This window comes from Takifugu flavidus, chromosome 11, assembly GCF_003711565.1.
Source record: "Takifugu flavidus isolate HTHZ2018 chromosome 11, ASM371156v2, whole genome shotgun sequence".
Classification (NCBI taxonomy): Eukaryota; Metazoa; Chordata; class Actinopteri; order Tetraodontiformes; family Tetraodontidae; genus Takifugu; species Takifugu flavidus.
Genome location: NC_079530.1, coordinates 3,972,072 through 3,993,077, shown reverse-complemented (window position 1 = coordinate 3,993,077; position 21,006 = coordinate 3,972,072). Strand labels below are relative to the sequence as shown.

General features: G+C 43.6%; 2 protein-coding genes across 3 annotated transcripts; one reads left to right on the top strand and one right to left on the bottom strand.

Moving 5' to 3' along the window:
• Positions 1-2,023: 2,023 nt before the first annotated feature.
• On the top strand, positions 2,024-6,465 carry ankrd1a (ankyrin repeat domain 1a (cardiac muscle)). 2 transcript variants are annotated; one of them, XM_057047805.1, is made up of 9 exons: positions 2,024-2,122; positions 2,511-2,693; positions 3,203-3,328; positions 3,572-3,679; positions 4,356-4,454; positions 4,531-4,629; positions 5,037-5,135; positions 5,572-5,670; positions 5,984-6,465. In XM_057047805.1, exons 1-9 carry the CDS (start codon positions 2,096-2,098, stop codon positions 6,074-6,076), a joined length of 933 nt encoding a protein of 310 aa, XP_056903785.1. In that variant the 5' UTR covers positions 2,024-2,095; the 3' UTR covers positions 6,077-6,465. The 2 variants fall into 2 exon arrangements, with proteins under 2 accessions (XP_056903785.1, XP_056903784.1); XM_057047804.1 differs by having other exon boundaries at positions 5,572-6,315.
• Positions 6,466-6,665: 200 nt separating this feature from the next.
• On the bottom strand, positions 6,666-20,204 carry LOC130533948 (high-affinity choline transporter 1-like). The gene is made up of 8 exons (XM_057047781.1): positions 19,957-20,204; positions 11,048-11,161; positions 10,733-10,888; positions 10,050-10,198; positions 9,488-9,631; positions 9,220-9,373; positions 8,593-8,810; positions 6,666-7,333 (listed from the first exon to the last, which is right to left on the bottom strand). The coding sequence occupies exons 1-8, from the start codon at positions 20,138-20,140 to the stop codon at positions 6,812-6,814; spliced, it is 1,641 nt and encodes a 546-aa protein (XP_056903761.1). The 5' UTR covers positions 20,141-20,204; the 3' UTR covers positions 6,666-6,811.
• Positions 20,205-21,006: the final 802 nt, after the last annotated feature.

The following is a 21,006-nucleotide window of genomic DNA, read 5'->3' as shown; positions in this document are numbered from 1 at the left end:
TATTGATTTTTATCACTCCTACAGTTTGTGCCATTTATCCAACTTTCCTTTTAAATTTCATATTTATTCTAAACTCATTAACAGGTGCCAAATTTTATACTTCAAGCAGTATTTACAAAGACTTTTTAATAATATTGTTTCAGGTAAAAAGGCTGATTCCAATTATTATTATTAAATCTACAACAATTTGAAAACACATCTTTTGTTTTGTAGAAAGGGCTTGAGGCCAGACAACTGCCATAAGTGCAACAGTACTCACATCTTTGGTTGCCTACAGTATAAACTATGTTAAATTCTACTAATGTATCGTATTTTCACGACCATAAAGCGCACTGTATTAAAAGGCACAGTCTCAGTTATGGGTGCTATTTCTGTATTTAGAACATACACAAGGCGCACCGTATTATTAGGCGCATGCTGAAACATACAGTAAAAAATGACAACGGAAGTAAAACCGTGAGTTACGGCACATTTATTGAACAAAATATTCATTCTTCTGCCACAAAACCATCAAAGTTTTCATCTTCTGTATCTGAATTAAACAGCTGCACTATTTCAATGTCCAACATCCCGAATTCCTCTTCTTAATCATCTGAATCGGACTCACCGACCGGTTCCGGTTCAGCGTTGATTTTGTGAAAGCTCTTCCAATACATGAAGACGGTATCATAGCCCATGCGTCTACAATCCACTCGCATATGGTGGCATAACTTGCCCGCCGCTGCCTCATAGTCTTTGTGAAGGAGTGTTCGCCTTCCGTCATCCAGCGCTCTGTCCGTTTCCGTGGCAGCCGAGAACCGCGGTGAACGACGACTTCTCGTGCCCCGTTGTGCGTATCGCCACCGTGCTGGCCCCTTTTTCTCCACTTTGTGGGTCAAAGGGATGTTAAAAGTCAGAGGGATCTCATCCATGTTGGTGATGTGGCTGGGCGCGGTTATCTTGTCGCGGCAGTAGGTTCGGAAGATGGCCACCCTCTCCTGGTAATCCACGGGCAGCAGCTGCGCAACAGTTGTCCTCGCGTGTATGGAGATCCTCATAAAGCGAAAACACTAAGATTTCTCGATTGCCATTTTCAGCCGCATATTCGATGGCCTGCAGTTTAAAGTAAGCCTCATTCATACGCGTCTCGCTTGATCGGCGCCATTTTAGGGGATCCTTACGCGTAGGTGTGCCACTGATTGATTGGCGGAGCGTTTACCGTAGTGCACCCACCAAAGGCGCACAGCAGATTTTGGAACTCAGTCCACACAGAGGGCGCTCCATATTATAAGGTGCACCGTCAATTTTTGAGAAAATCTCAGTGTTTTAGGTGCACCTTATAGTCGTGAAAATACGGTACATTAGTGAGTCGGAAGCTCTTACAGACTCAGACTGTCACTGTGCATGTCCTGCACATGACTTCTAGCAATCACCAATAACCACAGGGTAGAGGACGTTATGGCAACTGACTGGCTCACTGGTTGGTTGAGAGTGAGCTAACACAGTTTGTGCTAAAAGTAACAGTTCATGTTAATGGGATCCGTGAACTGTCAGTCAGACCTCCTACTAATCTCGTGATTGGATATAATGAGAGATGATGAAGATTTAAAGGTGTGACCATTTCTGAGATGCTGTGAAATCATATTCACTGCATATTTATGGCCCTTCTACCAACCATTTGCTATGTTTAACATTATGATTCACTATGTGGTTAATGCTTAAGATAATGTCAATAAATTAAGACATTTGAATAGATTTGTCTAAGAAGCCGTAATAATGGATAGACTTTTTTTCCACAGAAAATATTTCCAAGCTAATTAAAAATTACACACGCTTGTTTTAAAGTCCAATATGTTACTTTCAAAATAAGGCATCAACTCAGTCTTAAGAGAAAGCATGTGTGTGTGTGTGTGTTTGTGTGTGTGTGGTGTAAAAGCAGTTGGTGGGCGGGGGCATCAAACATGGCAAATGAGCACATGACTGCTGCAACTTGATCTGAGTTGAAGATTGATGCAGCTCCAGTATTTAAGAGAGAGAAGGTGACAGCAGCACCGACAGATGGGCAGACATAGATCACACAACAGGACTTCAGCTCTCTTGGACTTTAGAAAGGAACATGGGCCTGCACAGTGTGGAGGAACTGGTAAATGCAAGTTTTGATCAGAATGGACTTAACAACAGAGGGCTGAAGGTTCAAACAAAAGACAATTTCGTGGCTGTGGCTGATGTGGTGTCTTCTGCTGTTAAATGTTCTGTATGATTTCCCTTTGCTTTGCTCTTTAGGTATCCTTAAAAATTCTTTGAAAATAACAAGGGGTAAAACAAAAAAAATGTTTTTTTTCCTGAAAATGGATAAAAAATGTCCCATTTGATTTAATTTAACATAAAAACAAATACTAAAAGGAATATGAGGCATTTTAAAAAAAATCCATTCAAATCTCTTTTAATGTTCGCTGATGAATTTAAAGTGAAAAATTTTACTCACCTCTGCTGAATAATAACCTCGTGGTCACAAATGTTCCATCTTTCAGGTGTCTGGTAAAATCCATGAAAGCAAAGAGTTAGATGACTTAAAGGGTGGGGAGTATGAGACAGCTGTCAATCAAGAGAAGGAGGATGATCGATGGTCCAACAGGGAGTTGGTGGGTAGGAGCCTTCCACAGCAGCTGGCCAGTAGCAGTGACCAAGAGGAAGTCATTGTAGCAGCGCTTAATGTAAGAACCTGATACTGTACTTACACAAGAAGGGAAAGGAAAACAAGTCCTCATGACAACAGACTGAACCATGTGGATTTCTGGATGGGAGAGATTCACTTGTGTACCATATACAATAGCAATGATTTTGCAAACATGCACAACTGTCAGTTTTAACCTCTTACCACAAAGACTGAATTCCTTTTCGTGTCTGAACTTGCATTTATGTATAGAATTAATCAGTATTTTTCCATTTCCAAATTCTTCCTGATTATAATCCTACTATTTAAATGGCATTTTAAACAAAGTTCTAATTGTATATTTGGGTTATTACAGTGCAATAATTATTGATGTAAAAATCATAAAGAAAGCAAACAGGCTTTCACCTGTGAAAGATGTTTGTGGCTTTTATTAAAAATCCTCAGGACATACAGCACTTCCATTTGTATATTGTTGGTCATGTGACCTCTTAAACTCATAGTGGTTCAGAATACACTGTGTTGTGCTGAAACCTCTTTCTGCATTGTCAGAGGGATATAAGTGGAAGACTTAAGCTGGAGACGGTGGATGACCTTTTCATCATTCTACAGCTCAAGAAAAGGAGGAGGGAAAAGAAAACACCTATCCACAAGAAACAACCAGAGCCCAAAGCTTTGGTTAGGTTTCATTTTTAACAGTCATTTTATAGATGTAATTCTGAGGAAACTGTGAGTCGTCATTACTCTAATGCAAAAAAAGACATTTTTACATATTTTAGAGAACTACTTTCATTACTCCAAATTATTTAGATGGCTGCTTTTTCCTCCCATGCTGAGCTCTTATTGATCTGACTTCAGTCACATTAGAATTAAATTAGGTGCTGACAAAAATGCGCATTCACATTATTTTTGTTATCTCAGCCTGAAAATGTGAATGGAGAGATGTTTCTAACAGCAGCTCTGGAGAACAAACCTTCACTGGTGGAGAAATACCTGGCTGATGGAGGGAACCCCGACATCAGTGACCATGTGAGAATTGATTCTATAATGTGTTTATTTTATTCAAAATATTAACATAAACAATAATTAAAATCAGTGAGTATATAGTCTATCAATACCAAGCCTGCAAGCCATGAGTAAAGTTCAGCATCAATGACAAAGTCACATTCTCCAAAATCAAATTAAAGCTGAATACTAAACTATAGTGGCTCTGTATGCTAACAATCTAATAGGTTCAATCAGGTTCACTTTACTCCATGAAGTTTTTATTATTAAAATGTGCTACTGCTGCTGGTGGAGAGTTTGTGGTTCTGTATGTATGTTGCCTTCACAATATAAGCCCGCCCATCCATCCATCCATCCATCCATCCATCCATCATCCATCCATCCATCCATCCATCCATCCATCCATCCATCCATCCATCCATCCATCCATCCATCCATCCATCCATCCATCCATCCATCCATCCATCCATCCATCCATCCATCCATCCATCCTCTAAACTCAGGTTGTGTGTGAGTGTGGAGCTGGGGCCTGTACAAGCTTCAAAGACATCAATTTACATATATACAACATAGAAACCATTAACACCATAAAAGATCAAGTAAAAACTATAACCACAGTAACAAGTTTTTCAATATTTTGTTGCTGAATGTTTTGAGTTGGTGAAGGTATGTATCTGGTAAATTGTTCACAATTGTTTAGTTCAGGAGAACAGCTCTGCACAAAGCTTCGTTCAAAGGGCATGTGGAAATCGTGAAAATGCTGCTGGAGGCTGGAGCCTCGATGCACAAAAAGGACAAGGTAGGATTTAGGACCAGAGAGAGAATGAATAATAACATACAGATACAGATTACACAGCTGTGTAATTGGGTTTCAGCTGGAAGCCACAGCGGTCCACTGGGCCTGCAGAGGAGGAAGCCTTCCAGCTCTACAGCTCCTCCTTGACAAGGGAGCCAATCTCGCCTACAGGGACAAGGTTAGATGAATGGATACCCAATATGTTCTGGATGAGGTTGCCACTCCATTACAATGAGAATACACTCTGTGGAGCACCAGAATGTATTTGATGAAATGTGGTTTCACATGGATACTTTGAAGCATACAGTTGCCATGCTAGGAATTCAGCTTTCCAAGGTAGTTTTCTCTGTCAACTGGACTGGGTTTCTTCTTCCAGTTGACAGAGAAAACTACCTTGGATACAATGACCTGGATGACTGAGAATTTACACAGATAGGAATTCAGCTTGTCACTATGGAAAAATTAAACTACTTATGATATGAATTTGGTGCCTCAGTACTTTCAAAATATGTACCTGTGATGTAATAGTGTCCACTTTAAACTGGTTAAAATGAAATAAGAACACTGATGATGTCATTTATTTAGCTTCACAGCACTCCTCTTCATGTTGCTGTGAGAACTGGACACTGCAACTGTGCAGAACATCTCATCCACTGTGGAGCTGATGTTAACGCCAAAGACAGAGTAAGAAGCCAACACACTTGAAACATAATTCGAAGCAAGTTAGGAATATAACCTCTTCAGTTCTAAGTGATACCACTTAGTATTTTGACAATAAAATGAAATTACTTGTGATGAAAAACTGCTGTCTCCTTAAAGATATCCCTTTGAAGATTTATATGTCAATATTTCCTGTTTGCTTCCTTGATTTTGTTGGTTTGCTGTTTTATAATGATTCTTTTCAGCATTTTCTAGCATTTCATTTACGTAAGAATGAAGTTGTGAATTAAATTGAAAAATGCAAACATCATCTGTTAAATCAACTGGTCAATGATTAAAATGATGATTATAATTAAAATTTTAAATTTTTTTTACAAAAATGGATTGTGGAAAACACACCACATAAGAACAGTAATAATATAAACCAGACTGGTTTGTGACCAGCTAATATTCTGACCAGGATGGAGACACACCGATGCACGACGCAGTGAGAATCAATAGATTTAAGATGATCAAGCTGCTGATGGTGTACGGTGCCAGCCTCAACACCAAGAACACTGTACGTATCCAACAACATCCATGCGGTCTCACAGATCCAGACAAAAATAAAAACACTCAAAGTAGAAAGGTCAATGTTAAGTATTTTGCCTTTGGGGATATTTCAACCCAGTAAATTAACATTTGTGAAATTTAATAGAGGTCCTTTTGGGGCACTAATGAAGTTGTGAGATCTGTTTTTTTTGGTTTTTGAAAAAAATAAAAATTACATTGTTTCAGTTCTCTTGCTGGGAGTCTGTTAAGTAGCAGCTGTACAATGGAAAGAACATTTTCAGAATTTCTGTTCTGATCTGATTTTTGTTTCCCTGCTGCAGGATGGGAAAACCCCAATGGAGACTTTGTATTCATGGCAGAATGGTGCTAAGAAACTACTCTGTAACTTTAGTCAGATTGGACATGACCAGTAGAACCCAGAACATTCTTGTCAAAACAGGAAGCCAATATGAGATTGAGGCTGTGCAGTGGTTAGAGCAGATAATGATGCTTGCCAATTGCCATATAAAAAGATTGATATATGTGAGGCTAATGGCTTTGGGGACCTGAACAGATGCTGTAACTACACAACGACATCAGAGGTTCAGCAGTTTGACCCAGCTTTTTGCAGGGTACAGGAACCTTTAACTGAACTGTGAAATCAAATAACGATGTTTAAGTTATTGTTAAGGTCAATATTGCTGGACAATGTTTTTACATTCTTAATTTTTATTTAACATTGAAAGGAGTGTGCATCCATACAGTGATGTTATTCTTCTTTGACAATATAAATATTTGATGATAAAAATAAGTAAATGAGCAAAAAATAAGTGGGGTGTTTTGGGTTTATTTGAATACATTTTACCTCAAGATATTTATGTTTTAGAAGTAAAAGAAATGAAGGATGAAGTATGTTTTTGTAATAACTATTTTACCTTAAAAGATGATGGTACAAATAGAAAAGTACTGTATTTTAAATGAAGCTAATGAATAGGAAGAAAAAGTGTTTATATTGACAGAACAAAGCAGGACATGTGAATGTAATGAATGTAAATAATTATATATAATTATTTACATTCATTATTTACATTGTGTGTATGTATTACACACAATGTAAATAATAATTACACAGCAGCACACATACATATGATAAAATGACCTGTCCAATTTCAACAGGTTGATTCCAACATTGGCACTGCGGGGCCTCTGTTCTCACCTGGTGGGACAGTAGCCCCGCCTAATGGTAGGGTTTGTGCTTTAACGTTGAACACATCCCAGGCATCAGGGATCAAATGTTTATTGAAGAGCAGAGACACCAGGTAGGAGACCAGCAGGATGGTGGTTAGGGAGGCCAGCATGCAAATGGTACTGATGGGAGCGGACTGAATGTACACACCATCTTCAAGAACGGATCCTGGGAAATTAAGTTGAGGCGGTAGGCCAACCAAAGGTTCTCCACATAAGAGTCTTAAAATAAGTCCTACGAGGAAGCCAGCACTGGCACCATAACCATTGGAAATGTTGAAGAAGAGGACACAGAGTAGCTGAGGAAACATTAGGATGTAGGCAATTTCTCCTCCCAGGATCCAAAAGACCATTACACTTGGGTGTAAGAAAGTAAGGGATGTCCCAGCAAGTCCAAACATCACCACCGCCATCCGGATCACCCACCGCATTTCATTTTCTGATGCCTACAAAGGGAGATAATTTAAAAAAGGATTTACCTGACTGAAACTGGCTCAGATTTTTTTTTAGCATTTTTTTTCTGTGTTGCTTTCAAGTAGCAAATTTTTGGATTTTCTGCACCGTATTTTCACGACTATAAGGCGCACCTAAAACACTGACATTTTCTCAAAAATCGACGGTGCGCCTTATAATATGGAGCGCCTTGTGTGTGGGATGAGTTCCAAAATCTGCTGTGCGCCTTTGGTGGGGGCACTACGGTAAACGCTCAGCCAATCGATTAGCGGCACACCTACGCGTAAGGATCCCCTAAAATGGCGCCGGTCAAGCGAGACGCGTATTAATGAGGCTTATTTTAAACTGCAGGCCATCGAATACGCGGCTGAAAATGGCAATTGAGCAATCTTAGTGTTTTCGCTTTATGAGGCGTCAGCATCTCTCCATACGTGCAAGGACAACTGTTGCGCAGCGGCTGCCCGCGTATTACCAGGAGAGGGTGGCCATCTTCCGCACCTACTGCCGCAACAACATAACCGCGCCCAGCCACATCACCAACATGGATGAGATCCCTCTGACTTTTAACATCCCTTTGACCCATAAATACGCACAACGGGGCACGAGAAGTCGTCGTTCACCGTGGTTTTCGGCTGCCACGGAAACGGACAGAGCGCTGGATGACGGAAGGCGAACACTCCTTCACAAAGACTATGAGGCAGCGGCGGGCAAGTTATGCCACCATATGCGGGTGGATTGTAGATGCATGGGCTACGATATCGTCTTCATGTATTGTAAGAGCTTTCACAAAATCAACGCTAAACCGGACCCGGTAGGTGAGTCCGATTCAGATGATTAAGAAGAGGAATTCGGGATGTTGGACATTGAAATAGTGCAGCTGTCTAATTCAGATACAGAAGATGAAAACTTTGATGGTTTTGTGGCGGAAGAATGAATATTCTGTTCAATAAATGTGTCGAAACTCACTGTTTTACTTCCGTTGTCATTTTTTACTGTATGTTTCAGCATGCGCCTAATAATACGGTGTGCCTTGTGTATGTTCTAAATACAGAAATAGCACCCATAACTGAGAATGCGCCTTTTAATACAGTGCGCTTTATGGTCGTGAAAATACGGTATTCTTCAGACACTGCTTTGAACAGTATGATACAGCGTTGGACTATATATAGCTGCAGAATTGTTTTAATAATATTTAATCCAAAAACTAACCTTTACACATCAATTCAAAGTACTGTATATTAAAGCGATTTACCGTAGTCCTCAGGATCTTCTTGTAGATGTTTGATGAAAAGATGGAAGCAGATGACAAGAGAGCAGAGTCCGTTGATGACATCACAGCTGCACCCACAGCTCCAATGCCAATAACAGAGATGTATGGTGGTGTCAGGTGATGCAGGGTGAGGGGCAGGATTAGACCCGTCTGTCCTCGCTCAAATGGTGGGGGAAAACCATAAGAAGTCTGATTCCAGTCTGACAATAAAAGAATTTAGCAGTCAGGCTCTTCTGCTCTTTTTTTTTTTTTAGAACATGTTGATCATCAAGTGAACAATATTTAAACATCTTGCTACATTAGCAGGTTGGCTAGCAGTGAGGTCACAAATTCTTCTAAGCTCTGTGATAAGGACAGACTCCTTCTTTCCCATAGAAAGAGGATACACAAGTATAATGATATAAGGAGTTACACTTATCCCAATTATGAAAGCTTTAAAAAAAAAACAAGCAGAATTTATCAAGACAATATTTTGGAATTTTGAATGTATAGCATTTTTACTGTACTAATTTTATATTATTTGATGTTGTGTTTATTTGAAAACTATGTGTTCTATAGAAGTTTTTATGACTTTATTGCGGCTGCAATAAAAACTTAATTTGTCGTTACCTGTGGATGCCGCAATTGCTCCAATTAGCACAGGAGGAATTCCAAATGTAGGGATGAGGAACGCTGCAGCATAACAACGTAGCTTGGCTGAGGCTGACGAAGATGCCGATAAAGTCCTCTGGTGGAAATCCTGGAAACCGATGTCTCCTATACTCTTGTTTAATGTTGTTTCATACAACAACAAATATGTAAATCCATGGGGCCAGTGTTATATCAGTGTATATATTTATGTAATGTCATTATTTTTATAATAAATATAAAATTTTACCAAAATCAAAAAGACATCCATCCACTTCCATGCAGTGTGTGAAGTCACAGAACCTACCCAGGGAGCCTGGAAGGTGTAATTAAAGGAGGTGGTGGTGATATCGATTGAGGTGGGATTCTTGAAGAGGAAAGGGATGCATAACCACTGAAGATGGAAAAAAACACATTATTAATAGGCAAAAAATATGTATTGATTGAAACTACAGTAAACTACAGAGTACTACAGTTTTTCTACAGTAACTCCAGTAAATAAATATGAACAATTTTATTATAGACTAGAATTCTTTTATTCAAGAAATTGCACTAAATTGGCTTAATTGACTATTGAATGTCTCCTGGTTAGGGTTTTATTTCAATGTTTCTAAGGTTTTCTTCATGTTTGGATTTTTCACCACTTTTTACAAAAAGCAATATCTTAAATATGTAGATAGTTCTCACTACTATCTCAATACTTCTTAGCATTTTAGTTATCACTACTATCTCAATACTTCTTAGCATGTTAACTTTGTAGCATTAATCCTAAATAAAGCCAGCTGATTTTGAAGGAAATTATGATAGCGCACCGAAGTGATGAAGATAAGTATTAGCTGAATGACATCAGTGTAGGCGACAGAGTAAAGTCCTCCTAGCAATGTATAGGTAATGGCCACTGCGGCAGAGATCCAGATGCATATGGTATATGACAAGCCCAGAATCACACTCATGGTTAAACCTTAGACAAACATGAAATGAAAGCAAAGCAATTAATAAACACAACAAAAAAATAACAATGTGTATGCATCTGCAGTCTCTAGCCACTTTGATCATTTTATCGTCATACAAGTATTTACATACCTACTTATATCATCATGGGGGGGTCAAACTTGATATTTTTAGTCATCAGAGCAATAATATTAGATCTTGTAGACTCAATATCTTATTGACTTTTGAATCATTTGCTGCATCAACTGTTTTCTTTTGAAATGCATTTTTTTTGAGGGGAGCAGTTAATATTATTTTCACTCTATTTTAATTTTAGAATGTGACATTTTTTTGGTCATGTGACCCAGAGACACAAAAGGAAAAAGCCTTTTTTATGGCAAGAAAACAAAATAAACTTATACAATTTGCTCAGACTTGGCATCATCATAAATTCACAACAGAAATATAGAAGTCAGTTAAAAGACGTCAGTTAAAAAAACAAACAGCGTAATTATTTAAAGCACATAGGTAAAAAAAAATTCCAGAAGAGAAAGTTTCAAATTACCCAAACTGATCAGTGTTGATGCCACCCAAATAACCTCAGACATCAATACTGCCACAGACAGAAGTCCTGTTAGCTTGTCCCCATACTTGATGTGGAACGGATCCATCATTGTAACATACTTCCTGTCCCTCATGGGCTCAGCAAAGAAAAATCCACCTAAACAAAGATGGACACTGTCACACAATTATTGAATTGTCAGTGTTCTTCAATGTTCAAATAGAAATAGACGAGAATGAAATTTAGTCAAGCGGAAAAAGGAAGCATGTGAGATATGGCACATATACACAGTTCCACACATGCATGTATGAAACTTACCCAGACAGAATGCTAATGTTGCAGCTAATGGCATCACAGCCCAGATTAGCCCCAATTTTGGATCATATACAGTCTCTGCTGTTCCGATGATAAATGTTCCGCCCACCCAGGTGGCTGTGAGACACATAAAATCAGAGTCCATGCTAATTTATAAATGACGAGTAAAGTTGAAACTGTGATGTGTTTGTTTTTTGTGTGTGAATGTGTTACACTGAGATTACAAATCATTTCTCTGATATAACATAGCAACAGAACCTGATAAAGAAAACTCATATCCACAAAAGCAACTGATTAACTGATTACAGAAAATGTTTTTTTTTCCCATGGAGCTTAAATAACATCAAATAAGGTAGTGAACATTAAAACTCACCTTATGTAATGAGCCTTAAGGTTTTGTAAAAATGTGTTCCCCCACAGATGAGACTCTCTAATGGAAGTGATACTTGAGTTTCTTGTACAAAGCAGGCCATCTGCATGTGGAACTGGTGGGCCCTTTGCCCCCTTTTTTAAGAAAGTTTTTTTATCTTAGCTTTCAGTCATCAGCCAGGCTACCAGTAGAAGCCATGTTACAGTACAATAGGAGTATAATAGTTTGTCTGCTTTTACATATTTAAAATATATCAGCTGTAGTCTATTAAAGAATATCACCCGCACCCATATATTTTTGTCGCAATATTAGCATTGTCCCATTCGAGTTGGAGTTCAATAAATAAAACAAGGGAACAACTTCGTGGAGTCTTTCTTCATCCTGCCAAATTGGTGACCCCGTACTGGACATGTTCGAGGCAACAGAAGGCAGCATCTCCTCTTCAACCATGTCGCCGCAGCTCAAACAGTTGGCAGTTTCGCCGCATCGGTGAAGCTTCCCGAGTTCTGGCAGAGCGACAGGGCCTGTGGATCCAACACAAAGAGGCGCTTTTCCACCTGCAAGGAATCACTGCTGACGGTAGTCGAAGCTCTGGATCACCAGTCCACCCACCGCACCATGCACCTGCTACAGGTTCCACCGCGGACCAGGAGGTACGCTGCACTCAAACTCCTTCTACGGCGATACAGCCTGTCCAAAAGGGCGGATAAACTACTACTAAAGGATGGATTGGTGGTTGATCTCATGGAGAATGTGCTTTCGTTGCTAGGCTCGGCTGAAGACGGCTTCCTTTTCCCGCACATTTTCCTGCGCCAACTCCCGCCCCTGTTCATGCAGCCCTGGCGAACTGTCCGCGTTTGGCTACTGGTGATTTCCGTGGTTTGGCCGAAGAGGCGGATCGAGTACTTCTCTCTTCTAGGCATTTATCTGTTCACAGAGTGGCGTCAGATACCCTGCAGCCGGCTGCGGAGGACAAGGACCCGGCGATGGTGGCTGTTGTTTCCGCCCGGAGGCGTCGCTGCGACTTGTGCTTCTTCCACCAGCGGTTCGGTCGCAGGGCTCAGCGCTGTGTCCCTCCATGTACGTTCGAGGCAACGGGAAACACCAAAGCAAGCGCTCAGTAGCAGCCGTTGGTGAACAAGAGGAGCTGCTTTTCGTCAAGGACTCCCTGTCTGGTAAAGTGTTCCTGGTAGACTCTGGCTATCAGAAGAGCCTCCTCCCTCCAACTGACTCGGACCATTCGTCCAGAGGTAGCTGCCCACAGCTGAGCGCCACTAATGGGTCTTCTATTGGGACATTTGTGATACCCTCAATTGCAGGTCCCATTATAGGGGCAGCTTTTCTTTGTGTCCTCTCATTGATGCTGTGTCTTTTGTTACCTTTCAGTGTCAGACAGGGGGATCTGGGCCCTTAACGCATGCTAAATTCTCGGCTTTGGGTAATGATTTTCAGCGTTTACTGGCTGATTTTCCGTCACTGACAACGCCTACGTTCTCTCCCGTGGGCCGAGCATTTATTGCACCTTAAAGAGGTTTTTCAGCGTCTCGAAGAACTCGGCCTGATTGTCAACCCAGCAAAGTGCCAGTTTGGACTGCCCGTGGTTGACTTCTTGGGCCATCACATTTCATCGCAGGGCGCCATTCCATTACCTTCTAAAGTACACGCGGTGGCAGACTTCCTGCGCCCAGTTGTCGTGAAAGCCCTGCAGGGGTTTTTGGGCATAGTGAATTTCTACACTCGTTTCCTCCCTCACGCAGCCCAACTCCTGCTGCCACTTTATGGGGCCTTTAGGTTACGGAAAGCCAATGACCTGGTTGACTGGAGTCCTGAACAGATCCAGGCATTTGAAGCTAAATCTGCCCTTGCAAATATGGTGCTCCTGGCGCATCCTGCACCACGGGCATCCATTGCTCTTACAGCCAATGCATCCAATGCGGCTGTAAGGGCAGCGCGTGGCGGGTACTTAGCAACCCATTGTGGTCTTTAGCTGTAAACTGTGGGACAATGAGCGGAAGTATAGCGTTTTCGATCAGGATTGATCGATTGTTGGCGCTGTACCTGGCTACACGCCATTTTTCGTTTTCTGCTAGAAGGCTGCTCTTTTACAGCATACATCGACCATAAGCCATTGATATTTGCTATATCCAAGGTAACCAAGCCATGATCTGCTCAACAGAAACACCACCTTGCGGCCATCTCAGAATTCACTATGGACATCCAGCATGTGGAAGGCCAACCTGGTGGCCGAGTGTCTCTCGCGGGTGCTGGTGTGCCCAGTGCATCTTTGGGTTGATTTCTCAGCTATGGCTGCTGACCAGCCCGTGGATCCGTAAATCTTGGCGCTTAAGACCACTGGCACGGGCCTGAAGCTCGAGGATGCAGTAGTACAGGAATGTGGTCCTGGCTCCTGTGTGATGTTTTCACAGGCCACCCTCGTCCTATATTGCCAGTGTCCTGGCACCCTAGGGTTTTCAACATGGTTCACTCACTGTCACACCCAGGTGTCCGGGCATCAGTAAAGCTGGATGGGTTTGTCTGGCGTGGCCTAAATAAAGAGGTCAGGGAATGCGCAGCTGCTTGTGTGGGCCCTGTTAGCATGCTAAAGTGCATAAGCAAACCAATTTGCCCCTCGAGCCCTTTACAATTCCCAATAGATTTTTTCGACCATCTGCATGTGGAACTGGTGGGCCCTTTGCCCCCTTCCCTGGTTTTTACACACCTGCTTGTGGTGGTAGATTGACCCATGAGGTGGCCAGACGTGGTTTCATTATCTTCCACGACATCGTGCGTTTCTTTCCAGTTGGGTTGGGCGTTTTGGCTCCTCTACAGCTATCACCTCTGATAGGGGACCCCAGTTAGTTTCCGAGCTTGGTCAGCGCTGGCAAAGTCCCTGGGTACACAAGTACACCGCACTACTGCTTAACATCCTTAGGCTAATGGGTTATGTGAACGTTTTCACAGGTCGCTCAAGGCGGCATTGTGTGCTGCGCTAGCGAATGGTAACTGGGTGGATCGCTTGCCTTGGGTTATGCTCGGGCTGCGTTGAGCCCCTAAGGGGGACCTGGATGCTTTGCCTGCTGAGTTGGTTTTCGGGCAGCCCCTCTATGTTCCGGGGGAATTTCTGCCTGAGGATTGTGCTCCTTCTTCCTTTCCTGTTTTATGACCATTTTTGTCCGAGTCCACTTTCACTCCTTCTCCTCTCCACCACTGTTTTCCACAATCGTTTGTGCTGGCAGAGCTCACAATATCTCATTTAGTCTTTGTGTGTCATGATGCTCACCTTTCACCTCTCCATCCCCTGAATGACGGCCCATTTAGGGTGTTGGAGGAGGGCTCCAAGAATTTCGTGTTGGACATGGGGGTCTTCGCATCACATTGGACAGGGTGAAGCCGGCACATTTGGTGGCTGGCGAAGTTCCGTTACCGGCCTAGGTCCCCCGGCGGGGCCATCCTCCGTCCAAGGCTCCTATTGTCACAGCCCCATTCCCCCAGTTACCTCCTGTCCCGGTAATTTTCCACTCCACCTGCCAGCCACTCCCGTCCCGTCAGCTCAACTCCACTCACCTGCAAGCACAGCTGCAGCCGATTCCCAATCAGCCCAGTTTATAAGCCTCCCCTGCACTCTCAGTCCTTGCCAGATTGTTCTTCTGCTTCGATGCGAGACTTTCCAGCGTTATTTCCCTGCCGGATTACCTGTTACCGACCCTGCCTGTCTTCGTTCTGCCTGCCTCGCCTGTTCCCTGGAAAACCTACCTGCTTTCTGCCCCTGACCACGACTTCTGCCTCAGTGTTTCTGGTTCCTGCCCGCTCGCCTGGTCCTGACTTCTCAGCGTGGCCCTGACTTCGCTGCTGCTCACCCCAGTCTGCTCAGCTACATCGTCGGCCTCATCTCCTGTAAGCTCCATTCTGTCACTCCTGCCCGCTGTAAACAGGACTGTACGGTTCCGAGGATTCACATCCTCCCCCCTCGGTTCCGCACTCCGACTCTGCTCGACCCAATCCCCGAGCCTGAAACCCATTGACTTTGTGTGGGCCCTGGGCCTGAAGAACGGCATGTTTCCTGTGCTTCCTTGTCTGCCTGAGTTCCTGTTTGCCCATGTGCTAATAAAGGTCATTATCACGGTCCAGTTTTCCAGTGTGCTGCTTTTGGGTCCTAATCGCAACCGTCACAGTACAATCTGGCCCAAACATGGACCCAGCACACTCGCCACCACCTCAGTCTTGTTTGGACCAAGTGGAGGGAAGGCTCCAACAATTCGAGGCCCAGCTAGCCTCCAATGCAGCAGAGGCTCGGCAGACGGCGTCGACTCTGGAGCGGGCATTAACTTCAGTAGCCACCCAGGTCCAACAGCTGGTGATCTCTGTGTCCCAACCAGCCGCTCCTGTTCCTGCTCCCGCTCCTGTTCCAGTTCCTGCTCCCCCGCCAGGCACTGCTCCAGAGCCCCAGAGCTTTATTCTAGGGACCCCAAGGGCTGCAACCCGTTCCTCACGAACTGTTCTATCCTGTTTGCTCTGCAGCCCTACACGTTCGCCTCGGAGGCGGTGAGGGTCGCCTTTACCATCAATCACCTGACTGGCAGAGCACGCCTGTGGGTAACGGCAGAGTGGGAGAGGGACACGCCAGCTTGTTTCTCTTTCCAGGCCTTCTCTGCGGAACTTCGTAAGGTTTTTGGGCCTGTTTCTCTGGGCCCGGATGCTGCCGGGGGCCTCATGAGTTTGAAGCAGGGAAGCCGGCCCGTTGCTGACTATGCTATCGACTTCCGTATCCAGGCCCGTCTCAGTGACTGGAACTCAGCAGCCCAGTGCGACGCTTTCCTCAATGGGTTAGCGCCATACATAAGATAAGATGAGCTGGTTTCCTTTGACCTTCCGCCCTCCCTCGACAGACTCATCGAGCTGACTTCCAGGCTGGACAGGCGCATCCAGGCAAGGAGAAGAGAGCTACACCAGCGAGGGGCGGAGCACCGTTCGTCTGCTCGCCTGCGAGGGTCTCCAGCCGCCCCCAACCTTCTCACCGAGCCCTCATCTGGGGGGGCCGAACCCATGCAGGTGGGACGCACCAGTCTGACCCCTGAGGAGTGAGAGCGACAACGCCAGGGGATCCTCTGTCTCTACTGCGGCCAGGCTGGGCACTTCATCTCTCGTTGCCCAGTAAAAGGGAGGGCTCAGCAGTAAACGGGGGTGTTCTGCTGAGCCGGACTCAAGACTCTGCCCCCTGTCCTCGGCCATTGTTTCACATCCGGCTTCTGTTGGCGGGGGGCTCTCACACCCTTGCCACCTTCATTGACTCTGGGGCTGATGTCAGCCTGATCGACGAGGGGCTCGCTGTCCAGCTGGGTATCGACTGGGTTCCTTTACCACATTCAGTTCCTGCCATCTCCTAGGGACCGTCACTCACCAGACCACGCCCATCCACATGTTGCTGTCTGGCAACCATCACGAGACTATACAGTTCCACGTCCTGAAGTCACCTCACATCCCACTCATCCTGGGCTATCCCTGGCTCCGTCGTCACAACCCCCACATTGACTGGGCAACGGGTTCCATTCTGGGGTGGAGTTCCTCCTGTCACCAGATCTGTCACAATCAAGTTTCTGCACCTCTGCTATCTGTCAGATCCAGTCTGGCCCCCAACCTGTCCGGGATGCCCGCTGAATATCATGACTTCCGGGAGGTGTTCAGCAAGGCTAAGGCAACCTCCCTGCCCCCTCATCGGCCGAATGACTGCACCATAGACCTTCTGCCTGGAACCACGCCTCCCAAGGGTCGTCTCTACTCACTATTTGTGCCAGAAAGAGAGGCCATGGAGGTCTACATTAATGACGCTCTGGCCGCTGGGATCATCCGTCCCTCCTCATTGCCTGCTGGGGCAGGGTTCTTCTTCGTGGAGAAGAAAGACGGGTCACTGAGGCCCTGCATCGACTATAGGGGCCTCAACGATATCACCGTCAAGAATCGGAACCCACACCCACTCATCGCCTCTGCCTTTGAGCTGCTTCAAGGGGCCATGGTCTTCACCAAGCTGGATCTCCGCAATGCCTACCATCTAGTCCGGATCCGGGAGGGGGACGAGTGGAAGACTGCCTTCAACACACCCACTGGACACTATGAGTACCTGGTCATGCCTTTCGGCCTTACTAACGCTCCGGCCGTATTCCAGGCACCCATTAATGACATTCTAAGAGACATGCTCAACAAGAGTGTGTTCGTCTATCTGGACGACATCTTGGTCTTCTCCCGTTCCAAGGAGGAACATGTGTATCATGTGCAGGCCATCCTCCAACACCTGCTGGAGAACTCTGTTTGTAAAAGCTGAGAAGTGTGAATTCCACGCTACCTCCATCTCTTTCCTGGGATACGTTATCGGTCAAGGCAGTGTGGAGATGGACCCTGCCAAGGTCTCTGCCGTCACCCCCTGGCCCGTCCTCGAGTCCTGGAAACAGCTGCAATGGTTCTTAGGGTTCGCCAACTTTTACCGAAGGTCCATCCGGGGATATAGCACCGTGGCCGCTCCACTCACTACCCTCACCTCCTCCAAGGTACCCTTCCGTTGGTCCCAGGATGCCGAGGAGGTTTTCCAGAACCTCAAGGCCCGGTTCACCTCAGCTCCCATTCTCCTGGTTCCCGATCCTGATAGGCAGTTCATAGTGGAGGTGGATGCTTCTGATGTGGGGGTTGGAGCCGTTCTCTCTCAACGCGCTGCTGACGACCAGAAAATGCATCCATGTGCCCTGTGCCTGTGTCCTAATCACACCCGTCACACCTATTGTGTCTTCTTGTGTTGTGTGTCCAGATTTGTAGGGTACTGTTGATTGTGTTTCTCCTGTTTGACAACAGCCTGTGGTTTTAGATGAAGGGTGGTACAGTCATTATGGCAGGTTGATCAAGCCTCCAGCAAGGGACTGGCTTTGGCCACTGGTGTCCCTCTGGGTGGTCGGGGGGGGGAGGGGAGTGACGAGCACACAGGTACCTCCCACCTAGGAGGATTATGGGTTGTATGGGCGAGTTGGGTGGTGTGTTCCGCACCCATATATTTTTTGCCGTAATATCAGCAAGTAATATCAAGCAATATCATTCAAGTAAAAGAAATAAAGAAAATAAATAAATAAATTCAATAAAGAAAACAATAAAGAAAGAAAACAAATAAACAACTGTGTGGAGTCGGTCTTCGTCCTGCCACAAAACAATTAAAATATCCCTTGAATTGTTCCATTTAAACATTTTCACCCCCTGCATTCATCTTTGTGAATATATGGGGAATAATTGAAATGAGATCCGTTTTCTTTCATAGTTAAGTAATTCCGTTTAAATTTAAAAGTAATTGAAATCACCATGGTTTTACAAATGGCAGAAAGCTTTCAATTTTTTTTCTATGTGGAAAATGATGGCATTTTGAATTTTTTCATTATTTAGTATCAGACATTTAGAACCATTAAAAACTTTATATTAATTTACATTATGAGTTTTTAACTGCTCGTAACATTAGCAAACCAGACACCTTAGTATCGGCCTATGTAGTCTTTTGGCTGACAGGTCAAAGTTACTCAATTTCATAAAGGCTCTATGACAGTTATTTTCTTCTAAAAACATACTAAAGGGAAATTCTGGCTTAAGAGAGTCTAACTGGGCTTATGCTAGTTGGAGATGTTTCACTTCTTATCAAAATCGAACTGAAGACGTCTTTTGGACACTATCTGCGTGAAGAATGACACAAAAGTGTCTGCTGTGGGGTGAGCAGTAGGAGAGTTCAAAAGAGGCATACATGTGTGAGTGGAGCAGTGGAGTGTCCATGATTTAGAAATTAACAGACCCGTCCCAACACTGTGCTTGAAACATTGTGAAGTCTAAGCAAAGATGGTTAGTATAACTAGTAATGAAGTCAGCTGTGTTATCTGTCAATTGCCAGTTCCACAGGCCAACTGAGAAGGCAGATTGTGAGAGACTGTTGTTTGAGTCAACAGATTTGTGAGATCTTTCAGAGTAGCTTTCCATTCTGAGTGATACATAGTATCAAGTTCAACAGGCAGTAGTAGACCAACACATATTTTTTTCATTCCTGCTTGGTTAGCCGAATTGTGGGTGACTTGTGCAGAGAGTTGCAGGACTTAACTAAAGAAAGTCTTCAACCCTACCCCTAGCAAGTTGAATATGAGCGCTGATGCTTGAGCAGAAAACCCACTCTACCTAGCTAATATTCTGATTGATGCACCTAAATTTCGAGTTGGGCCGATTAAACCAGCTTAAGGTACACTTTACTAAAGTAGTCAGTAACCTTTGGGTGTAAATCACAATATGTGGGAAAATAAGCTCCTTTTTTTATGGTTCATTTTTAAGGTCTCGACCTTCGTTGTCCTTTATTTTTCTTTTCTCTAACCTTTGTTAATGCATGGAGTCACCTCACAGAAATTATTGAAAAAGGAAAATTTGGATAAAACAGCTTTATAATATATCAGTACACTTCACAGTAATTTCTAACAGATTGCCAGAATGTCTTGGAGATTCCCCCAGTTCTTCTTCACATAATTTATAGGAACAAACTCACCTGTTGTTGTAAAAATACCAACCACCAGAGTGATTCTTCTGTCTCCTAAAAGAGCCATATCAGTGTGATGGGCCTGCATCCTTATCTCATCTCTTTTGGATTTGATAGAAGCCCAGATGCCAATACAAAGGATCAGCAGGTAGAAGATGATGGTGGCCACCAACCCTGGGACGTTCAGAGCCATGTTGAGGTGTCAGCAGGAGCTGCAACTCACACTGAACAGGCTATCATTGTAAGCTAAAGACGCTCACCAGACCAGAAGAACTGCCTTGTGGAGTACAAAAAAAGGAGGGGGGAGGGGCTGAAACAACTGTACAGGATATTAGTTTGTACATATTAAGGAGCATTGGAAAGGAATAATAAATTACCTGGAATTAATTTAGATTATTTTAAAATGACACCTGAATGTACAAAGTTTTTAGAAACCTAACCCTAACATAAAACAATAACAGACTTGACTTACTATGCAAGTCACTTTATATCCATTTGTATTTATGATTGTGAACCAAGGTTTTTCAAAAGTTACACATTTAACAAAACTGAGTGATTTCTTTTATGCTTAGAAGATTTGGCTGACATGTGGTGCCTCTCAGGATTTTAAAGGCCAATGTCATCTGAATAAATGTGGGTTGAGAAAGTGAAAAAGTAACATCTGTGGAGTTATACTGACAGTGACTGTGATAAAGCAAGTCACATAAACATCGAAAATAATTTGGGCTTTTGACTCTAGATGTCTGACATGAGCATTAAAGGGTTAAACTTTACAAGAAGGCTTTGTGCTTACGCAACCTATGTAGCCTCCAGTAAATGAGTTGCATAACAAAATAGCTGACAACCAAAATGAGCAGTTCCTTCAAGATTAATTTAAGACCTTATTCCATTTAACAACATATTTTTACCATGTTAGTAGGAAAATGTAGAACTATTAATGTGCCAATCTAGTAAAATCTGAGACATTAAAGAAGTAATGATTAATTGTATTTTAATGTTTTAAATCAAAATAATTAAGACATGGAGAAAGGGTGGTTTTAGGGATAGGACAGGGGTGGG